Source organism: Nematocida minor, assembly GCF_024244105.1.
Source record: "Nematocida minor strain JUm1510 chromosome Unknown 7925, whole genome shotgun sequence".
Taxonomy (NCBI): Eukaryota; Fungi; Microsporidia; genus Nematocida; species Nematocida minor.
The window spans coordinates 283,452-302,440 of record NW_026250402.1 but is presented as its reverse complement, the minus strand read 5'-3'; the positions used below and the strand labels follow the sequence as shown (position 1 = coordinate 302,440).

General features: G+C 37.0%; 13 protein-coding genes across 13 annotated transcripts; 6 read left to right on the top strand and 7 right to left on the bottom strand.

The window, feature by feature from the left end:
* Positions 1 to 442: 442 nt before the first annotated feature.
* Positions 443 to 1,219, top strand: NEMIN01_0226 (uncharacterized protein; the record flags this gene model as incomplete). The annotated part of the gene is made up of 1 exon (XM_051476168.1): positions 443 to 1,219. One exon carries the CDS (start codon positions 443 to 445, stop codon positions 1,217 to 1,219), a length of 777 nt encoding a protein of 258 aa, XP_051332128.1.
* A 281-nt stretch (positions 1,220 to 1,500) lies between these two features.
* On the bottom strand, positions 1,501 to 3,270 carry NEMIN01_0225 (uncharacterized protein; the record flags this gene model as incomplete). The annotated part of the gene is made up of 1 exon (XM_051476167.1): positions 1,501 to 3,270. The coding sequence occupies one exon, from the start codon at positions 3,268 to 3,270 to the stop codon at positions 1,501 to 1,503; it is 1,770 nt and encodes a 589-aa protein (XP_051332127.1).
* Positions 3,271 to 3,809: 539 nt separating this feature from the next.
* NEMIN01_0224 (uncharacterized protein) lies at positions 3,810 to 5,984 on the top strand (the record flags this gene model as incomplete). Its single annotated transcript, XM_051476166.1, has 1 exon — positions 3,810 to 5,984. The coding sequence occupies one exon, from the start codon at positions 3,810 to 3,812 to the stop codon at positions 5,982 to 5,984; it is 2,175 nt and encodes a 724-aa protein (XP_051332126.1).
* A 366-nt stretch (positions 5,985 to 6,350) lies between these two features.
* On the top strand, positions 6,351 to 7,229 carry NEMIN01_0223 (uncharacterized protein; the record flags this gene model as incomplete). The annotated part of the gene is made up of 1 exon (XM_051476165.1): positions 6,351 to 7,229. The coding sequence occupies one exon, from the start codon at positions 6,351 to 6,353 to the stop codon at positions 7,227 to 7,229; it is 879 nt and encodes a 292-aa protein (XP_051332125.1).
* A 343-nt stretch (positions 7,230 to 7,572) lies between these two features.
* NEMIN01_0222 (uncharacterized protein) lies at positions 7,573 to 9,171 on the top strand (the record flags this gene model as incomplete). The annotated part of the gene is made up of 1 exon (XM_051476164.1): positions 7,573 to 9,171. One exon carries the CDS (start codon positions 7,573 to 7,575, stop codon positions 9,169 to 9,171), a length of 1,599 nt encoding a protein of 532 aa, XP_051332124.1.
* Positions 9,172 to 9,307: 136 nt separating this feature from the next.
* NEMIN01_0221 (uncharacterized protein) lies at positions 9,308 to 10,573 on the bottom strand (the record flags this gene model as incomplete). The annotated part of the gene is made up of 1 exon (XM_051476163.1): positions 9,308 to 10,573. The coding sequence occupies one exon, from the start codon at positions 10,571 to 10,573 to the stop codon at positions 9,308 to 9,310; it is 1,266 nt and encodes a 421-aa protein (XP_051332123.1).
* A 109-nt stretch (positions 10,574 to 10,682) lies between these two features.
* NEMIN01_0220 (uncharacterized protein) lies at positions 10,683 to 11,366 on the bottom strand (the record flags this gene model as incomplete). The annotated part of the gene is made up of 1 exon (XM_051476162.1): positions 10,683 to 11,366. The coding sequence occupies one exon, from the start codon at positions 11,364 to 11,366 to the stop codon at positions 10,683 to 10,685; it is 684 nt and encodes a 227-aa protein (XP_051332122.1).
* A 306-nt stretch (positions 11,367 to 11,672) lies between these two features.
* Positions 11,673 to 13,499, bottom strand: NEMIN01_0219 (transcription initiation factor TFIID subunit 5; the record flags this gene model as incomplete). Its single annotated transcript, XM_051476161.1, has 1 exon — positions 11,673 to 13,499. The coding sequence occupies one exon, from the start codon at positions 13,497 to 13,499 to the stop codon at positions 11,673 to 11,675; it is 1,827 nt and encodes a 608-aa protein (XP_051332121.1).
* A 258-nt stretch (positions 13,500 to 13,757) lies between these two features.
* Positions 13,758 to 14,045, top strand: NEMIN01_0014 (uncharacterized protein; the record flags this gene model as incomplete). Its single annotated transcript, XM_051475956.1, has 1 exon — positions 13,758 to 14,045. One exon carries the CDS (start codon positions 13,758 to 13,760, stop codon positions 14,043 to 14,045), a length of 288 nt encoding a protein of 95 aa, XP_051331916.1.
* A 443-nt stretch (positions 14,046 to 14,488) lies between these two features.
* NEMIN01_0218 (uncharacterized protein) lies at positions 14,489 to 15,196 on the top strand (the record flags this gene model as incomplete). The annotated part of the gene is made up of 1 exon (XM_051476160.1): positions 14,489 to 15,196. The coding sequence occupies one exon, from the start codon at positions 14,489 to 14,491 to the stop codon at positions 15,194 to 15,196; it is 708 nt and encodes a 235-aa protein (XP_051332120.1).
* A 263-nt stretch (positions 15,197 to 15,459) lies between these two features.
* Positions 15,460 to 16,995, bottom strand: NEMIN01_0217 (uncharacterized protein; the record flags this gene model as incomplete). The annotated part of the gene is made up of 1 exon (XM_051476159.1): positions 15,460 to 16,995. The coding sequence occupies one exon, from the start codon at positions 16,993 to 16,995 to the stop codon at positions 15,460 to 15,462; it is 1,536 nt and encodes a 511-aa protein (XP_051332119.1).
* Positions 16,996 to 17,405: 410 nt separating this feature from the next.
* On the bottom strand, positions 17,406 to 18,620 carry NEMIN01_0216 (uncharacterized protein; the record flags this gene model as incomplete). The annotated part of the gene is made up of 1 exon (XM_051476158.1): positions 17,406 to 18,620. One exon carries the CDS (start codon positions 18,618 to 18,620, stop codon positions 17,406 to 17,408), a length of 1,215 nt encoding a protein of 404 aa, XP_051332118.1.
* Positions 18,621 to 18,658: 38 nt separating this feature from the next.
* Positions 18,659 to 18,943, bottom strand: NEMIN01_0013 (DNA-directed RNA polymerase I subunit RPA12; the record flags this gene model as incomplete). The annotated part of the gene is made up of 1 exon (XM_051475955.1): positions 18,659 to 18,943. The coding sequence occupies one exon, from the start codon at positions 18,941 to 18,943 to the stop codon at positions 18,659 to 18,661; it is 285 nt and encodes a 94-aa protein (XP_051331915.1).
* Positions 18,944 to 18,989: the final 46 nt, after the last annotated feature.

The window sequence follows — 18,989 nt, the reverse complement described above, 5'->3', positions numbered from 1 at the left end:
ATTGATTATTGATATTAAATAAAAATGTTTTCGATTTAGCATAAAGAGCCCTTTGCCACAACGCCGCATAAAATGGCTAGAAATATCTGCGCCTTCCACGCAAAGGTTAAAAATTAAAAGCATTTATTTTATTAAAGTGCATGAAAACATCTCCAGCTTTCTGAAATAGAGCTAAAAGAAACCATACCTTCTGCACGGAGTAATTCTTAGACTGCAGGAATGCTCTATGCTAATTTGCTAAGGTGCAAAAATAATACTTGTATATGGAGTTATTCTCGGGTTATTCTATCACTTATGATGTTTTTCCTTCTTTTCACTGTTTTGCCAGCCTGAACTTCTAGATTAAATGATGTATTCCGTAAGGGTCTGGGTGCTGCTGGCTTTTTTTAATTTATTGAAGTGTGAGATTCTCATTTATAATAGAATTCTTAAAAGTTTTAGCATGGAAAACTCAAGTTTTGTGGAATTTCTTTCGTGTATTAAAGAAAACGAGAAAAAGATAGCCCTGCTTTCCAATGAAGCGCAGGCAGTGGAGGAGATGAAAAAGAGGTATGTGTCTTCTAATTTAACACAGAGCAGCGGAAAACACATTCTGGAGAGCTTTAAAGCTCGCACAAACTCATTCTACAGCCGGTCCAAAGAAATAAAAGAGAATATAGAAGAGATCCGGAAAGCATACAGCAGAAACGGCGTCCTGGAGAAAAAGATGCACATGCACATTTTGGCTCTGTACAGCAGGCTGAAAGCCCAAACAGAGGGATTTGTGGAGGCCAAGGCAGGGCTTCTGCAAGTAATGGAGAAGAAACAAGACTCTCTAAGCGCTTTCGCACCAAAAAAACAAACAAGAAAAGAAGACAGTGGGGAAGGAGGCGGATACTCTTTAGAAGGCGAGTGTTTTGATGAGCCAAAAGCAGACCAAAGCATACAGGAGCTTCTCCTTACTCTCGAGGAGCTGAACACTACGTTTATTGAGCTGAATGAAATAATAGGCAGCTCTTCGGTGGAAATAGAAGGGGCTTCTTCCAAGATGTTTCTCAATAGAAATCTGAGCGTAGGAGTCAACACACAAATAGAAACAGCAACAGTTCGTAGAAAAAGAAGAAGATGGCTAAAGTCTGCAGGGCTGCTGCTGGTTATAGCAGTGTGTAGCATAATATTTATATACTTTGGAAGAGGCATGCTTGATTTTATAATAAAGCTGAAAGATGCTATAAAATAGCCCTAGCTAAGAAGCCAGTACTGTGCAGTGTGATGAGACAGACTAAAATTCAATTATTTCTAAGTTTAATAAATTTTGCCAGCTAAAATAAAAGCCAAGATAAAACTTATTAGAGCCATTAGAATCGTTGAATATGTGGCTCTCTTGAAGGAGCAGTGATTTTTATGAATATGATTAGATAACACGAATATAAATAAGATGGATAGAGTGCAGAAAGAGAGGAGTTAAATAGTAGCTTTATTTCGTATGAGTGAATAAATAGATCGGTGAATAGATGCTGATTAAACTAGCTCAAAGCCATCATCATATTCAATTTCCATTTGATCAACCTGCAATGGATTGCTTTCATTGCCTCTGGGCTCATGCACTTCTTCAGATTCCATTTGAGCATCCTGTAAAGAACTACTTGCATCCATTCCAAATTCGCTTGCCAATGTAGGCATTGTTCTCTTTTCATCCACATAGCCTGATTTACTGAAATGATTTTTAAAATCATTGGCTATATCAAGATATTCATCGCTATAGAGTATGTAGATAATTTCAACTCTTTTGAAGTACCATGCCCTAATGCAATCCTTTATATTTTCAGTATGTAGTGATTCATTATCTGCTGTACTTATTTTGTACGGCCTAAGTTTGATAAGACCTGCTGGATGCATTTCCATGAAAGGCTTGTCGTTTAGATTCATGCCTATGCTGACAAGATGATTAATGTTACTGAATTGTTTGATAGCATCTTTAGATCGCAGATAGATATAGCACATGGGATGGGTGTAAGACAAGTCAAAGTGCGTTTTTTTGAATACTCTGTGTGCATTAGTTATATTATCAGGTGTTGAAGTAAGTATATCCAGTGTATATATCCATCTAGAAAATGTAAAAATATTCTGTATGTTACTAATTTTAGTAGCTGTCATGCCATTATCTATGCAGAATCTTCTAAAGTTTTCACACCCCTCTCCTATTATAAATAAGTCATCACTATTCCACAGAAGATGTAGTGCATCAAGTATTTTATCTTGTCTTTCTTTTGCTCTTTCCACGGCTTCATAGCCGCCTGTGCTGTTGATTCTTGGCCTTCCTGTATTCACTATTACTTTCCCAAGGTTAGAAAACAAAATGTTTCTCCTGTGGTCTATAAGATATGTATTCAATGTACACTCTAGTATTATCATTTTTATAACCTGGCCAGGAGTGATGTCTATGTATTGGTCTATCTCTTCTTTTGACATATCCTCTTTTAGTAGGTTGAGATAGATATTCATCACATTTGCATCAATTCCGTATTGCCTAAATAGAATATAGAAGTGTTTGTTAGCTAATCCAAATAGATTTACTTGGCCTTTTTCTATATCATTTATTATAGCTTTCTTGTAGCTTGAGAAATCCGTAGTGATTAGATAATCTTTTTTGTTTTCAAATGCATGTTTTATCTCTTCTTCTATAAGATTAGCAGGTTTAAACAGTTCTATTCTAGAAAGACTGAACAGCATATTCAAAGCAAATGCCTTGTTCTTTTCTGCTAGCTTGAACAGAGTTGATTCTTGTATGCGATTGTTTTTGTTCTTTATATAGCTGTATTCCTTTACTACTTCCAGCATATGTGAATCAAGCTCTTTCATTGCATCACTTACTGAGTCATTTTTATCAAAGGCTTCTAAGAGTGACTTTCTTAAGCTGCAATATAGCTCATTTAGTTCTATATTTGAATCGCTAGTATTTTTTAAACATTTTGGCGCTATGCTTAATATCGTCTCTACGCATTCATCAAGAATTGCTACTTTCCTTTTTACATTGAATATTTTGTTCTTTCCGTCCTCTAGATTATCTTTAAGAGTTTTAGATGATATTTCTTGATCATATATGAAAGAATTTGCGCTAACATAAAAATTACAACGGACTTGAAACTCTCTATTTATATGATCCATTCTGTTTTTCCAATAAATCTTTGCCCTTCGTATATCTCTGTCTAGTTCTGCTTTAGCTCTCTGTAGACAAGCTAATATAGCTATTCCTATTGCTACCTTCTTCAGCACCTGTTGTAGGATCATAAATAAATTAAAATATTTTCTTTTTATACTATTTACAGGAGGCTATATTTAGTAATTCTAATAAATTTTATCATGAATTTTATTTTACTTGCAATATGTATTAGTATTTGTCATAAATTAAGCTATCTCACTATAGCATACTTTACAGTCATCACAAAAAATAAGTATAAAAATATTTTATTAACAGAGACGAACATGAATTCAGCACATTCATAAATTGCTGTAGAAAAGAATAACCGTTTGGTACACATGCTAACACAGGATACTAAAGCCTACAGCATACATCCTACTACAGGCCATAGCTCGCCTCATAATAATAAAGTATGTATAAATACAAAGAGCAATTCTGCACAGCACTGAAAATAAGGAAGAGCAATAAGAATCTATCATTCATTCTATTCCTATTTGCATATTATCTGTTTAGATTACTAGAGTCTTCTATTGAAAGTTATGCAATGCATGCTCACTAATAATGATTTTGAAATACGGCGATTGATTAAAGATCATTGAGATATAAATACACAAGTGTTTTTATTTTTATGAAGATAATAAATTTTGTTGTAGGAGCTATCGTATTCATTGGGCTTATTATAAGTATCATTATTACGCCAGGAACAAGCTATATCCTCAATAACCCAGGATACAATGAACTTGAACAAGCATATAATCCAGGAATGGAAATGAGAAGCGAAAATAGTTTCTATGTTGAAAAGGAAGATTTATATAGTATGCCAAAAGAAAGATATAGTAAACCATATACCAGAATAACCCGAGATATAGCAGAGAGCAATGAAACAAACAATAGTAGTATTCCCTCTATTTTCGAAACTGACTACAATTCAGCATACAATGATATACTGAAATCGATTACAGTGTCTGAGAACAACTCAGATGGACTTAAATTTTACAGTTTTATGATTTCTTCGCCTGAATTTTCGCTGGATTTTTATAGAAGGATGCTAGAGTTAAAGATTGATCCAGATCTGAATAAAAGATTTGAATATACAACAGCATATAATAATACTACGATAAATAATATTGAAGCCCAGATAAAGCAAGAATATGAAATTTCTAATACATTTAGATTAACAATAGAAGAAATATTAGTGAAAATATGCACACATATATCAATGGGAGATTACAAGAGCTTGTCTAGGAATGACTATGCTGATGTAGTAAAGAATATATATTTGTATAAAACCCAAGAAGCAAAAAATGTTTTATCTCAAGCAGACCAATGGAAGACCGCACTACAAAATATTAAAAACTCTACTTTCAAAGAAAACCCAATATATATGTTTTCAAACAAGGATCTTCAACTTGATATTAAAACAAGATATCCGGATCTAAAGAGCATTATTATAAACTCAAGCTTTGCGGATATGTCCATAAAAAACACATACAACCAAATAATAAATGTATACGAGCATATTAACCGCATAGAATACTTTATGGATCCTGCTATTATAGATGTATGTGGTTTAAAGGAAAATATTGAAAAAGTAAAAAAAAATAGCTCTACTGTAATGAAAGATGTAAGCAATCTTTTTATTTCTGACGAAAAAAATAATGTTCAGGTAGAAAATGCAATACAGACAATCAAAAATGATATTAGTGCTTATATAGCTAAAATGGAAAGTTTTATTCAATCTTTTAGCGATAAAAACAAAGAATTATTTACAGATTTTAAAAAAAAGATAGAAAATAGCATTCTAGATAAAAAAGACTATGAAAGATTCTTCAAAATGCAAATTAAGCATTTAGATTTTGAGTTAGAATATATCAATTCAACAATCGGAAGAATTATCGATATTGATGATTTTGATACACATGATTTACTGTCTAAATTCTACAATGAAAATGAAGATGAGAAGCTAGAAAATTGCAGCCGCATAGATTTAAGTGAAGTTGGAAACATTGAGCCAATAAAAATAGTGTATACATCACAAAATTGTAGTAATCCTCCTGAGCAAAGTCTGCAGGTTAGCACCATATCAGAAATAAATAGTACGACAGAGGAGACTCCGGAAGTTACTACACCTCAAACTAATGCCTCAGAGGAAACTCCAGAAGTTACTACCCTCAAAGTTAATGATCTAGAGGAAATTCCCGAAGTTACTACACCTCAAACTAATGCTTCAGAGGAAACTCCCGAAGCTACTACTCTCAAAGTCAATGATTTAGAGGAAATTCCCGAAGTTACTACTCTCAAAGTTAATGATTTAGAGGAGACTTCGGAAGTTACTACCCCTAAAACAAATTATAGCTCCACTTTAAAAAAAGTATTAAACAGTGATATACCTGATACTAATTATCCCAGCTCAAATGAAGATAGTGTAACAAGTATCATACCCAAAAATAATACTAATCGCCCAGAAAAAGTACAACCAAGCACATCTCAGGATATATCTAGTACCACTTCAAATCCAGTACCATATCCCAGTAGTACACCCAGTGCCCCTCAACAAATGAATTCTACAAAACCAAGCACATCTGATATTATATTTAGCACCACTTCAAATCCAGCACTTCCAAACAAAAATGAATTTAATGCCTCTAAGCCCATAGAATCTGCTGATAAAATCTGTGCAAACTCTGCTAACCACCAAAATAGCAATAGTGCAGGCTCTTTGTTTTCTAACATTGGGTCAAAAATTCTGCTGGTTCCAATACTATCTAGCACTTATGCGAGATATATGCAATCGCGTGTTTAAAACTAGCATTAGTTAAACACAAACACACTTATAGGTAAACCTATAAAAAGCAACATTAAATAAAACAATCTAGTTTGCTAAACATCTGCTCTTAAACACACGCATTCACATTATGCTAAATCTTTCTACTAAATATCTAAGAGTGCAGTTAAATTATATTATTTTTCTACTTTCAGTATTTAAATTACCAGTAGTGCTAGTTATGTTCATCACAGATACACAAATCATCAAACTAGCTCTTGGAGTATAAGTCTGAAATGTTCTCCTTTGCTCTGCTTACCGTCCAATAGATTTCTTTTCTAGCGTGTAAATTCTATGTATTTTTGAGTTATATCGAAACAGAGACTAAAATTTTTTGGCATCCAAATGAATCATCACAAGTCTGCTGCTTTGCGCCAAAATGTCTTTTTGGGCCCAAGGCTTTTCAATATGGTTCAAGAAAAAATGACCAGTTCTCTTTTACATCTCATAAATGGAACTTCAGATCCTGTGCATCCATCAGACAGTACACTCCGCAAGCCAGAAGAGAGCAGCTTTAGATACTTTTGCAGAACCACACTATTTGATATACTGAGGAAAATAATGCTTTTACTTGGATACTATATAATACTCAATATTATATACGCAACTGCCAACGTGATAATGCTGGGAAATAACGGTGTGGCAAATCTCATCTCTTTGCAGCTAACAAATCCATACAATATTATCACCCCAAGAAACATCGTTCTTATAGCATGCTACAACTTTTTCAACATTACAAGCTTTATTGTTAAGATAATAAGCGTGATATACATGCTCAAGCGTTTTATAAGGTTTGTTAAAAGTATATATGCCAAAACAGTCTATTCAGTTCTTTCAATCCTGTTTTCTGTGCCATGCTTATTTTTATTTAGCTTCATCTACAAGAACTATGTAGAAGTGTATATAGAAACAGACATACAGAATTCTATCCTAGAGACAACCTACACATGGAAAAACTGGTCTGTGCTAATTGGCCTGCTTGCTATTGCCCAAATATACAGTGTTGCAGAGCTATATAACGTGGCCTTCTTTAAAAAAGACAAAATGAGCAAAAGTGAGTTTTTCTTCCTACTATACTTATGCGCTTCTTTGCTTGCATTTGTAGTGATGGCATTGTATGCGTATAAATACATGAGCTGGAGCGTATTTAGTAGTTTTTTAAAACACACGCTAGATTACAAAAGTAAGAGAGTTCATTTGATTATGTCCTACAAAATAAAATAAACCCGAGATAAAATACTAAAATTATTATAGCCTCTCTGCGCCTGCATATAAGACTATACTATATTTGTGAAGTGCAGCATTTAATCAACAGATCACTGCTTAACACACTATACTGCATAAATAGCATTTATATTTACTTGCAATAAGGTGTTTATCTTTTGCAAATATATCAATAGATCTAGATAAAATCTTGTTTAGTCAAACTGTACATGTTTATACTCATTGAAAAACATCGATAGCATATAATTACTGCACAAAAGCCCACTCTATTATGTAAAAATCTGCAGTGCTGCAATAACAAACAAATATCCGCTTTATAAATAGCGCGTCCTAAAACCCATCCATGTACACTCTAACAAATAGTCTTATTGCGCCTGCAGTTGTTCCGAAGAAAAGCGTATTTCTGGAGACAAAAGAAAAGCTTGCCACAGGAGAAAAGAAAAAAGTCATGGATGCCTTCCACACAATCTCTACAAAAAACCTGTCTCACAAAGAAAAAGCACAAGTCTTCCCGCTTATTCTAAGTCTTATAGGGCACAGTGCCATAGAGGTGAAGTGCGCTGCATACTCTTTTATTCTGCGAACAGTGCGAGTGGACTCGTCTCTTCTGATTCTTTCTGTGAACACGGTCCTGCAGGAGACAAAAGAAGACCTTGCGCAGAAAACCTATTCAAATGCGCTCAAAGTATCTCTTGCCTTTGACTTTATATCCAAAATCTCAAACGCCGACTTTTTAAACCACTTTTCGCATGAGATTGAAAAAGGCTGCAGCTCCCGCTCAGATATTGTTCAAAAGGCTTCTTTAATGGCCGTGCCCACTCTGTTCAGGGCCTTTAAAGAGACAAAGCTTGAAAGTGTCAAACAGGCTGTGCAAAGTGACAGCCCCACGGTCTTTGGAGCCTCTATCTCTGCAATTATTTCCATCGAGAAACAGCAGAAAGGCACATTCACTGAGAAAGAGCTGCTTCTATGCTTTAAAACTCTGTGCAAAAACAGACACAAAATCGAAGGGATACACGGCAATTTCTCTCTGCTTTTCATTGACCTGTACAGACTGCTTTGCAAATTCTCAAACAGCGAGGCTATCGAGGTAGCCATGGATGTTATAGAGTTTCTTCCATTGTTCGCTATAAGAGAGCTTTTCAGTATAAGCCAAAGGCCTCTGTCACCCATCATGGCAGAGAAGATAGCTAGCAGCCTAATAAGCTACATTGGAACACGCCATAAAACAGACGCACTGGAGAGCATTTTGCATCTTCTCCAAAGGCACAGTGTAAAGCTGGAAATAGACCCATTTCTGATCAATAACGAGGACACAAAAAAAGAGAAGATTTTCAAGCTGTACATTGTTTCTCTTCTGAACAGCAAGGAAGGCCTTTCCGAGATAGCTACTTTTGTTCACGACAGAGAGTGTGTGTTCCACACCACACGTCTTCTCCTGAAGCATGGCATTTTGAAAGACGAGCACATCCGCCTTGGATTTCAATACAGCCCTGCGTCTATGCTGCGGGCTATTTACAGCGAGCATCCTCTGCCCGAGAGGTTCTCTCCTGTAATAAAGGCCAGTTTGGCTGGGATGTCTAACGTGCTCGAGAAGGAAGCCTTTTTGTTTTTGGCAGGATACTATCTTAGCAGCGTACCAGACGAAGCCAACCGCATCAAAAGAATAAGAAACTCTTCAGGCGGCGTTCTCTATGGAAGAAAGGAAGAGCGCGAGAAGCCCGAGGAGCATCTGGAAGAGTATCTATACTTCCTTCTGAACATGTACACGCGCGGGATTATAAACAAAGAAGACTGCGTGCAGGATGCACAAAAAACTTTTGCAGAAGAGCTGTTTCTACTCAACAAGTTCACACATCTCATCGATCTTCCGGACAGAAAACACCTGTTAGATCTCATAGCATACAAAAGAGTTCTATACAAAATATCAAAAGAGCCCTAGATGCTACCCTTTTACAATTCAATAAATAGTCGTTTTATTTATGTAGCCGTTTCTGCGGCTAGAATCTATTTCATTTGGTCTGTACTTCCACTAAAATATCTTTTCAGCATAGTCTGAGAGACATAGCATGTTCTGGCTACAGCATCATGGTAGAATCCACTATTTGGTACTCTATTTTTCTGAAGGTCTTGTTTTTTAGATTCCTGATAAAAAGATTTTTTGTTATCTTTACATTTTCATCAATATAAATCAAGCCTGCTGTTTTCCCCTTTGCGAATGAAAAAGAAGACCTTCCCACCTCTCCGATCACTTCCTCTGCTCCACTCATGGCAAAATCATCAGTTTTTTCGCTCTGCACCACCGGTGATCTGCTTGGAAAGCTTCCTTTGTTTGCCTGGAAGAGCGCCATTGTCTGTTTTTCCAACGTGTTTTCATAGATTGGTAGAAACACTACTTCCTTTTTTCCCTTTGGCTTTTTACTCTGTTCTTCTTCCTGCAGCGTGCGAATGTGCTCTAGAAAGGCCTTTCCTTGGGGATGGCACGGTATGTCGTAGGGATACACAACTCTTTCTGTCTCAGTTGCAATTCTGCGCAGCTCAAGTATGCTGCAAGGCACAATCCCTGATACTACCGCTTTCTGCAGCAGAGCCATGCAGTGTTTTCTTGAGACAAGTATGTATGCTCTGTCCTGCAGTCGAAGACAAATGTATGCCAGCTCGGTGGAGCTCAAAAGATCTTCAACCGTCTGGCAGTTTACACATTCGGTTTTTGAAAAGAGAGACTGTGCGCCAAATATTTCAAATATTGACAAATTCTCTATTTCTCTAAATGTCTCTAGTGGCTCAGTAGTTAAGCACTCTAATGTCTCTGTGATGACAATGCTTCTCCTTGCCAGATCGTTATTCTGCACTTTCTCATGGCTTTTGGGCTCTATCAAAGGGCTCCAGAAAATAGCTCGGTTGTATGTTTGGTCAAACACAGCGCCTGTTGGATGCTTTTTTTCGCTCAAGTAGACTCTATTGTATGAAATGTCGCACAGCACGCCTCTTGTGTTCAGTGCTTTGGCAATAAAACTGTCGCTCTTTGAGTGTCTTTTAAAGGGGAGATGCATCTCCTTTCTTTTGTACATTGTGAACCTTTTGGCGTACCATGTGTGGGCCTTTAGCAGATTTTTCTGGTCTTTCACTGTCTGCCTGACTCTTCTTCTTTTTGTGCGCTCTCCTCGCCGCAGCTCTTTAGGGAGCCGCCGCTCGTCAAAAGAGGCTGTTCTTCTTCTTTTGTGGAAGGGAAGCGTTTGAAACAGCATTTTGTTCTTCCTTGTTTCTTTTATGCTTCTTTCAATCTCTTTTATTTCGCTTGCGCGATTGTTTGCGTAGTCTATTGAGTATATTTCAGCATCCATTCACTGCCCTCTGAAAATATTTTTCTTTTAGCAAAAACAAATGTGTACACTCTGCATTGCTAAATATGCAAATATGTGTATGCTGTAGCTGTTTGTGTTTTTACCGCATCTACTCAAAAAAAAGAACCTCAGTTGCTATTGTTATGGTTGTTATAACCCCCAGCGCCTCTAGGGATAGGATGACAAGTCCTTGTTTGTCTATATTAAAGGTTGCTGCTGTGTATGTGTATTTGGGCAGCCTATCTAGGTGGTACTTCAGGAGTGTAAAGGAGCATTTGCATGCGACAGGAGCCTCGAGACTGCTTGTCAGGACTATGTGGTTTTCTGACAGGGCACGGATCTCTACCTTTGTTTTTTCTACGCATATTTCAAGCTCGTTTCCGCACACCCGCCTGATCAGAGAAAGCGCTGTGTACTGCAGAGAAAATAGAACAGATCCGAGGCTGTACTCTATCTCAGACCACACAAAGTCCAGTATATACACGTTCTTTTCGAGCAAAATGCCGCTTCCTGTCCAAACAAGCTTTAGGAGACTTCCCGTCTTACTGAAAGACAGCCTGTCCATCCCCGCCAGAAGAAACTTCGTGTATGGAATGGTTATGCCTTCACTTTCTCCGCTGCAGGACTCCAGCAGCATTGTGTCTATGTAATGGTCCACAACCATGCTTCGAGACTTGTCCACTGCCTGTATGTAAAGCCCTGAGTCCTTTACCCGCACAGATATCTGCTCAAACTTGCCGGAGATCCCTTTATCTATAGCAACACATGCCTTCCTGTCCAGTACGATGTGCATGCAAGCAAAAGTATTTTTATCCAAATTTCTATAAGATGGAGCACATAGGCTAAAATATACAGAGCATACTGTTCTTGATAAATGTGCAACAAAAAGAGAAAGGAAGAATGAGATTGAAGAAAGTAATCAGCTATTGCAAATTAGATGTCTTTATTCTGTATATGCAGATGCACTGGAAGATGCTAAGCGTTCTTGCTCGTGCTTTCAGAGACAGAGCTGTCTATTCTGCTCACCACATAGCAAGTAGAATCCGTAACAAACAAAGAGATAGCTCAATAACACTTTATATACTGGCTGCTCAGTTTATTATTTTTTTGGGGTGTATGCACCCAGACACGATATAATGTTTCGATATCCAAACACCGCCTTGATAATAGGAGTTGATTTTGTGTAGTATGTGGAGACAAGGTCACCTTTGTTTTTATCCCACAGCCTTACCGTGTTGTCGCTAGAAGAAGAAACAATGAGAGACGAGAAATAAGAAAAGCTTACAGAGAAAATAAACCCGTCGTGCCCTATGTACTTAAAGACCTTTTTGCCAGTTGCTATGTCCCACAGAATAACAGTTTTGTCTTTCCCGCCTGAAACAAGATACTTTCCGCAGGCAGAAACATCCAGACATGTCACCGCGTCCTTATGGCCAACAAAAAGACGCACAAGGTCTCCGTCCTGCAGATCGTGCATCCTGATTTTGAAGTCGCAGCTCCCGGTGAAGAGATAGTTTGAGTTTGGATGGAACTTAACTGACATGATATCGCTCAAAGAAGAGGCGAAAAGGCGCACAGGCTTTGCGCTTTCTACGCTCCACACACAGGCTGTTCTGTCGCTGGAGCCTGAGGCAAAGTAGTAGTCGTTGGATGCTATGTCAACAGACCACACAGGGAAAAAGTGGCCCTGATACACTGCAACCTCGGAGTAAGTGTCAAGAGACCACAGACGGATTGTGCTATCCTGCGAAGCCGAAAGAAGGAACCTCTTGCTGGCAAAGAACTTTACTGCATATACAGGGCCTGAGTGGCCTACAAGGCGAACAACTTTTCCAATGTCGTCTCGAGCATCGTCTGCCTTTCCTGTCCTCATTTCAGGCGCTTTAAGATATATGCTTTGCTTAAGCTTCAGCAAGCTTTCATCAGTCAGCGAGTGTATTTCAATGTACGAGTCTGTGTACCCAAGCGCAGCCATTTTGAGATCGGGAGAGTAGTCAGCACAGCAAAGAGCATCAAACGTGTTGTGCACAGTGTAGCAGCAAATGCTCGGCATCTGGTGCTTGCTTACGTTCATTCTTTTTGCGAGATCTCTCAGCTTGTCGATTTCAGATGCTATGTGCGAAGCAGACGGGTTGGGAGAGGGTATTCTTTCAAAAGAAGGCGGAACGTTTTCAGACTTCTTTTTCTTTAGAATGCTGAGAAACTGGTCCAGATACTCGTACTTGTACTGCTCTTCCGTCAGAACAAGCTCCTCAACTTTGGGGGAAATGTAATGCACGCCGCTGGAAATAGCCTTTTTGTTAAAGTCAAAATCAGCAACACCCACAAGACCAATGTCAACAACATCTTCTCCTATTTTCCCAGTGAACACTTTTATGTTCAGATACTGGTTGACAATTTTTCCTATTTTCAGCAGGCCGTTGAGCTCAAGAAAGTCTATCAAGAGGTCAAAGGCATACTTTCCCATTGTCAAGTGGTATTTGTTTGAGATAAAGGCCATGGCCAGCATGTTTTCTTTGAGATTGGACATGTCTCGCACCATCTCTATCTGTCTTATTTCATTTGCATGCACTTCTATAAAATCTTCCTTGAACTCGTTCATCAGCGCCAGCGCTTCGTTTTCTCTTCGCATAGAAATCATGTCTAAATACAAGTGGATAAAAACAGGAAAGAGAAGATTGCTCAGATCGTTTTTGAAAGAATCCAAAGAGTCGTCCACCCACTGGCGCAGCTTGGCATATCCCGAGTCCACAGGGCCTGCGGGATCAATGAGCGTTGAGTTTCTAACTGACAAGCGGGAGTGAAGCTCCCTGTCCCCAACATACTCGTTCAGCGGCAGCACGGTCCTTGCAGAGTCCATCTCTTGGTGTCTTCTGTATCCTCTTTTGTCGAACATACTCTTTTCGTTTCTGTTGTCTCGGTCCATCGAAAAATAATTAAAATGGAAGCAAAGTAATAACGGAGGAAGCGAAGATAGGAGGCAGACACGCAATGCTATTGCGGCTTCTTAGCTCAATGGTAGAGCGCACCCCTAGTAAGGGTGAGGCTACGGGTTCGATTCCCGTAGAAGCCTTTTAATTTAAAATTTTTTAATACTGTTTGACACATGACAGCTGTCAGAAAGCTTCTGATATTGATCAATACTTATGCTTATATAAAAATAAAAGTATAAAAATTAATAGCAATGGAAGAGCTGCAAAATATATTAAATAATATAGAAGAAATTCTAAAAACACTATATACACGAAATATACAAGTAAGTACAAATTCTATAGAGATAGATGTAGAAAGCTTTCGAAAGAGCTCAGAATATTTATATTTTGAGGAAATAATTTACTCTCTTTTTCCATATAATTTAAGTATATATATACCAGATATATTAGTGCCGGTTAATTTAAAATATAGTCAATCTAATACTGAAATGCTTGCTAGAAATCTTTTAAATACCGGATCTATGTTTTTTGCAGTGTAAAATTAGATTATATAAAATATAACTATGGTGATTTCATGAAGGAACTAAATCTACACCATGTCTGATGTAAAAGTCAATGAGTAAACTGGTTTGAAGATAATGTGGTGATTTATTGGTTGCAGACTTGCGGCTGCCGGTCGTAGGATATTTACTGTGGGCCTTGGCGACTTGTGTCAGTGTGTTTGCCGTCTGGTTATCCTTGTCTTCTTCAGTTTCTAAATGTTTTGTATTTATGCCTGCGCTATCTAAAAAATAATTATATTCATGCTTGTTTTTGTGATGATTGTCAATTTGATATATGAATTACAGATTAATTTACGACAATAAATATAGTTATTCTCATTTTCAGGAACTTTTTCTCTAGTTGTCAACTAATAGCAAGAATGCAGATCATCTTGATAATTCAAAAAGTATAAAAACAAATGAAAGTTGTTTTCACTTAGATGGGAATGAAAGTGTATATGAAGATAATACTGATAGTAAGTATACTACTGGCAGCAGTAAGAGCAAGCAGCACACCGCCGCTAGAAGAGAGTGCAATAGCAGGATCAAGCGACAAAAAGGTAGACAGTGTAGAGAATCCGTCTCTTTCACTAGCACATGATACTCAGCAGAGCATGAATGCATCTGAAAAGAATAAAGAAATGCATGCGCTAAAAATAAAATTCATCAAAAGTCTAGAGCAACTGCTGGAAAAATTCGATCTGATGTCTATGCATGATAATTTACTTAAAGATCTTATGAAAGATAGTAACAATTCTTTTCGGGAAGAAATCGGCAGTGTAATGGATAGTGTACTAGTGCATATATCCGAAAAATTTAGAGAAGTTTCAGAAAAAAAATTGTTTATTAAACTAGTAAGAAACTCAGAGAATTATGAATTAGTAAAATCAGAATATAAGTACGAGATTCGTGAGAGAATACTTAACAATATGCTTGATATAATTAATACAATAAATTTTATGGCAGAAGAAATGATAAATGAATTCGTAGATAAAAACTCAGAAGAGAATAAAGAATTTTATGAAAATATAAGAAAGAAGATGGATTATCTAAAAAATAAGTATAAAAAAGAATACACTAAAAACTTTGATAACATGCTAAAGGAGCCGACCATATCAGAACCCAAAGAAAGAGAATGCAGTGTATAGTACTTTACTTGTTTGATGGAGTATAAACAAAGGCCAGCTTGAATTTATTAATAAAAGTGCTGTTTACTATGTTTTATGCTTAAAATAAAATATTTATTGAGCTATAATTGGCTATAGCTCGTAGCCAGTGGCCATATATAGAAAAGAGCAGCAATAGTTACTAGATGCTAAGAACAAATGGCATAGTGTAAGTATAAGTTTCATAATATTTTGCAATAATAATGATAAGTATGCCTTATACAGAAAGATAACCTTAAGTTGTTTTATTCACATCCAGTATCAGAGAATATTGAGCCTAAAAGGTCCTTAAAACTGAATTCCTTTATGTTATACGAGATTAAAATTATATTCTCATAGTACATTCTTTCATCTATCTTAAATAGATTCTTGCATTGGATCAGCTCTAGCTCGCTAGCATAGTATTTTCTCTCTATATGAGATATCATGTTTTCTGTCATGAGATTTTTATTAAATCTTATCCATGCGATGTTCTCATTGAAAGTGTCCTTCCAGATTAGTAGAGTGTTTCTATATAGATCTAAACTTTCTTCTAGCATGTTGAGATCCACTGTTATTTCCCCCTGATTTTCTAACCTAGAAGATTTCATAAATAAAATCCCAGTGCACTTTATTTTTTCATCATTCTCATTGCTATAATTTCTATTTGTTACTAAAGGAACTGGCTTGTATTTCTGCAGATGATCGAACCAGGAATTTGCAATAAATTTTTCAAGATAGATATAGCTTAGTAAGACCATTCTGAATGACTCATCAGATAATTTTATGCTTATAACGATGCTTTTGTTATCACTATGCGTAAGAATGTTGTAGATGCGATTATAATAAGAGTGCACACTAGCTGCATCAATCTCATTTATGAAGTGCATTCCATTTCCATTTCTTATTATTGACGCAACATACAATTTTCTTGATGATTTTAGTGCTTTCATTTGATGGCTCCTTATGAGGTTGGAGAGTGCATATTTATTTTCTGGTGTGTAGTGAATAGGAAGCCATGTAAATCTATTCGCATTTACATAAGACATGGGAAGACATCCTCCTCCAACAGTGTAGATAAGCTGATAAGGAAGAATATTGTTTTTTATAAAACCCATTTTGGCTATAGACTTACTATTATCATTCATTATGTATTTAATAACAATTATTTCTTCACCCATTGCATTTTTCTCTGTAGTTACAACAAGAGGTCTGTACCATCCAAAAAACTTAGTATTGGGATGAGGATACATTGCCATGTACATTAAGGCCTCCTTATGAAATTCTTTTTCTTCTTTTAAGTTAAAATTCACTAGTAGTATACAGCTTCTTTTTAGCGGATTTTTACTATAGCAATAGTCTGGAAAGACTTTACATGTGATATAGCATGGTTTACATTCATTTGAAATATTGTTGTGTTTAAAGAGCATTTCATTTTCTTTAGAGTCTGAATCTTCCTTGTTCTTCAGTAGAATAACTCCACTGAAAGTATCTAAAGAGCTGTTCATTAAGACATTATCGAACTGACTTTCAATAAGCAGCGCATCAAAGAAAATGCTTACTATCGGGTCAATTAATGTGTGCTCGTTTTGATTTTCATTAAATGAGGTGTCATTTAGCTTCTTATTATTCTTCTCGTTAGCCTCGTAAATAAAAGATACAATTTCATCTTGATTTCCATGCAGCGGAGGTTGGCTATTTTCTGCATTTAAGTTGCAAAGCTGAGGATTTGCTGCTTCATTGCTCTCTTGTACTGTGATTATTAGTATTATGCTTAGTATTGTTCGGGTAAGCGCACTCATTTCTTATCAAAAGTAAAATTAAAATATTTATACTTCACTTATCAACTAATTTCTGTCATTCGTCATTCTATCTGTATTTTAAATCAAAGTTTTGATTATTATTTTATGTTGCCACTAAAATAAAACCCAAGATAAAATTTATTAAAATTATTGTATATATCCCTCAGCAACATTAGACAATTTGTTTTAAAAACTACAAAGTTACTTTTCAACCAATACTTAAATATGCTCAGAAAACAAAACCATCTACAGTATGTGTTTATACCATCATCACACACACATTTCCCACAGAGCACTTCTTATACTTTCTCAGTCTATTCTCTTCTCTTACATACACGAAAATAAACACAAAATCTCCTTCTTTAGCACAAAGAAATAATGCAGCATTCTGCATTGCATCCTCTGCATAGCTACTCAATCGTTATTTTCTGCTCTATGAACTCAAGACACCGAAGAAAATAGTCTGTGCTTTCTGCCACTTTGTTGTGTATAGACGACAAGTTGTTTAGCGAGTCTCCCATAAAATGCACTATGTCTTTTTTCTGGAAAATATACTCCTGTGTGAGAAGCGCAAAGATTTCCGATGCTTCTGTTTGGTGCCCTATCTCCTTCAGCTTTACGTGGAGGTTTCTTGTTTTGTTTAGCATGCCCTGCTCCTCCTTAGTTCGTCTTCTCAGATTTGCCTGCACTTCCAGCAGCCGGTTTGTTTCTATTCGATCCTTTATTCTTTTTAGCTCTGTCTCGTTTAGATTTTTCTTCTTTTTGCTGTGCGTCTTGTTGTAATACTGCTCTGTGCTGTACTTCTTAGGGTGCTTTATATACGTTTTTTCTATGTTATTTCTAAACTTCTCTATCACTGCTTCTTCATTTATGGGCTCCGTCTCATCTTCATGGCCTTCTATTTCGTATTTCCAGATCAGCGGCCTGCTGTTTGCCTTCCATCCTCGCTCGCGCATTTCCACTCTTTTTTCCTGCTCTTTCATATCCTCCACAAACTGCTGCTTTTCCATCTGGTGCATCTCCCCTATTTCCTGGTTGGCCATCTTTCTTGCTTTCTTAGCATCCTCTTCCGCTGCATCTCTCTTCCTACTATGCTCTGCCGATCGCACAGGAAGTGTTGTCTCTCTGTACTCAATAATGTCTTCTCCTTCGCTCGAGTTAGACTCTTCTTTGTTGTAGTATATGTGTGTTTCTCTCGACTCAGTGATATTGTCTGCGCTATCCGTGTCCTGCTCGTTTGTTTCGCCATTCGTATACATCGGTCCTGCTCCTGCTGCGCTCCCGCTCTTTGCAGAGTCTATCCCTAGCTTATCATCTGAATAGAAAAAATCGTCTTTGCTTGAGGACTCTCTTTCTTCATCCAGAGCCTCGCTTTCACCTGATTCTTCGGTGTCTCCATCTGTTAGTATTTTATCTAGGCTATCATACTCTTCTTCTCTGCTACTCTTCTCTTTCCTTTCGTATTCTCTTGATCTGTGCAAGCTGCTTGATTCTTTTTCTGGCATTTCTCTCTCCTCGGAAACTCTTCTTCTTTTTGCCTCGCTAGACAGCATGTTTTTCTCGCTCTTTCCCTCCTCTCTCAGCTTGTAATGTGTTTTTCTGCCTTCGCTATGGTCCTCTCTCATGCAAATATATTTTTTAGTAAACTTTGTGCTTTATTATTTTATGTATTGAGTTTTGCTTTGTATCCACAGTCGCACTCGTAAAATACAGTCTGCCCTTCGTCTGCAGATCGAAGCTGCATGGTGTAGTAGTATAAATACTCCGACTTGCACTCTGGACACTCTTCTTTTATTTTTGTACCTTTCTGTCTCTCTTTTACGCTCTGCACAGCATACTCTTTGCTCTGCGACTTCTTTGGATCGAGCTTAAGGGAGTTCTTTCGGTTGCAAAAGCTGCACAGTAGGGAAGACACGCTTAAATACTTCTCACATGACTCACAGAACATAAAAATATTTTTAACCGTCCAGCTAATAAAAGAAACTTATTCCCCA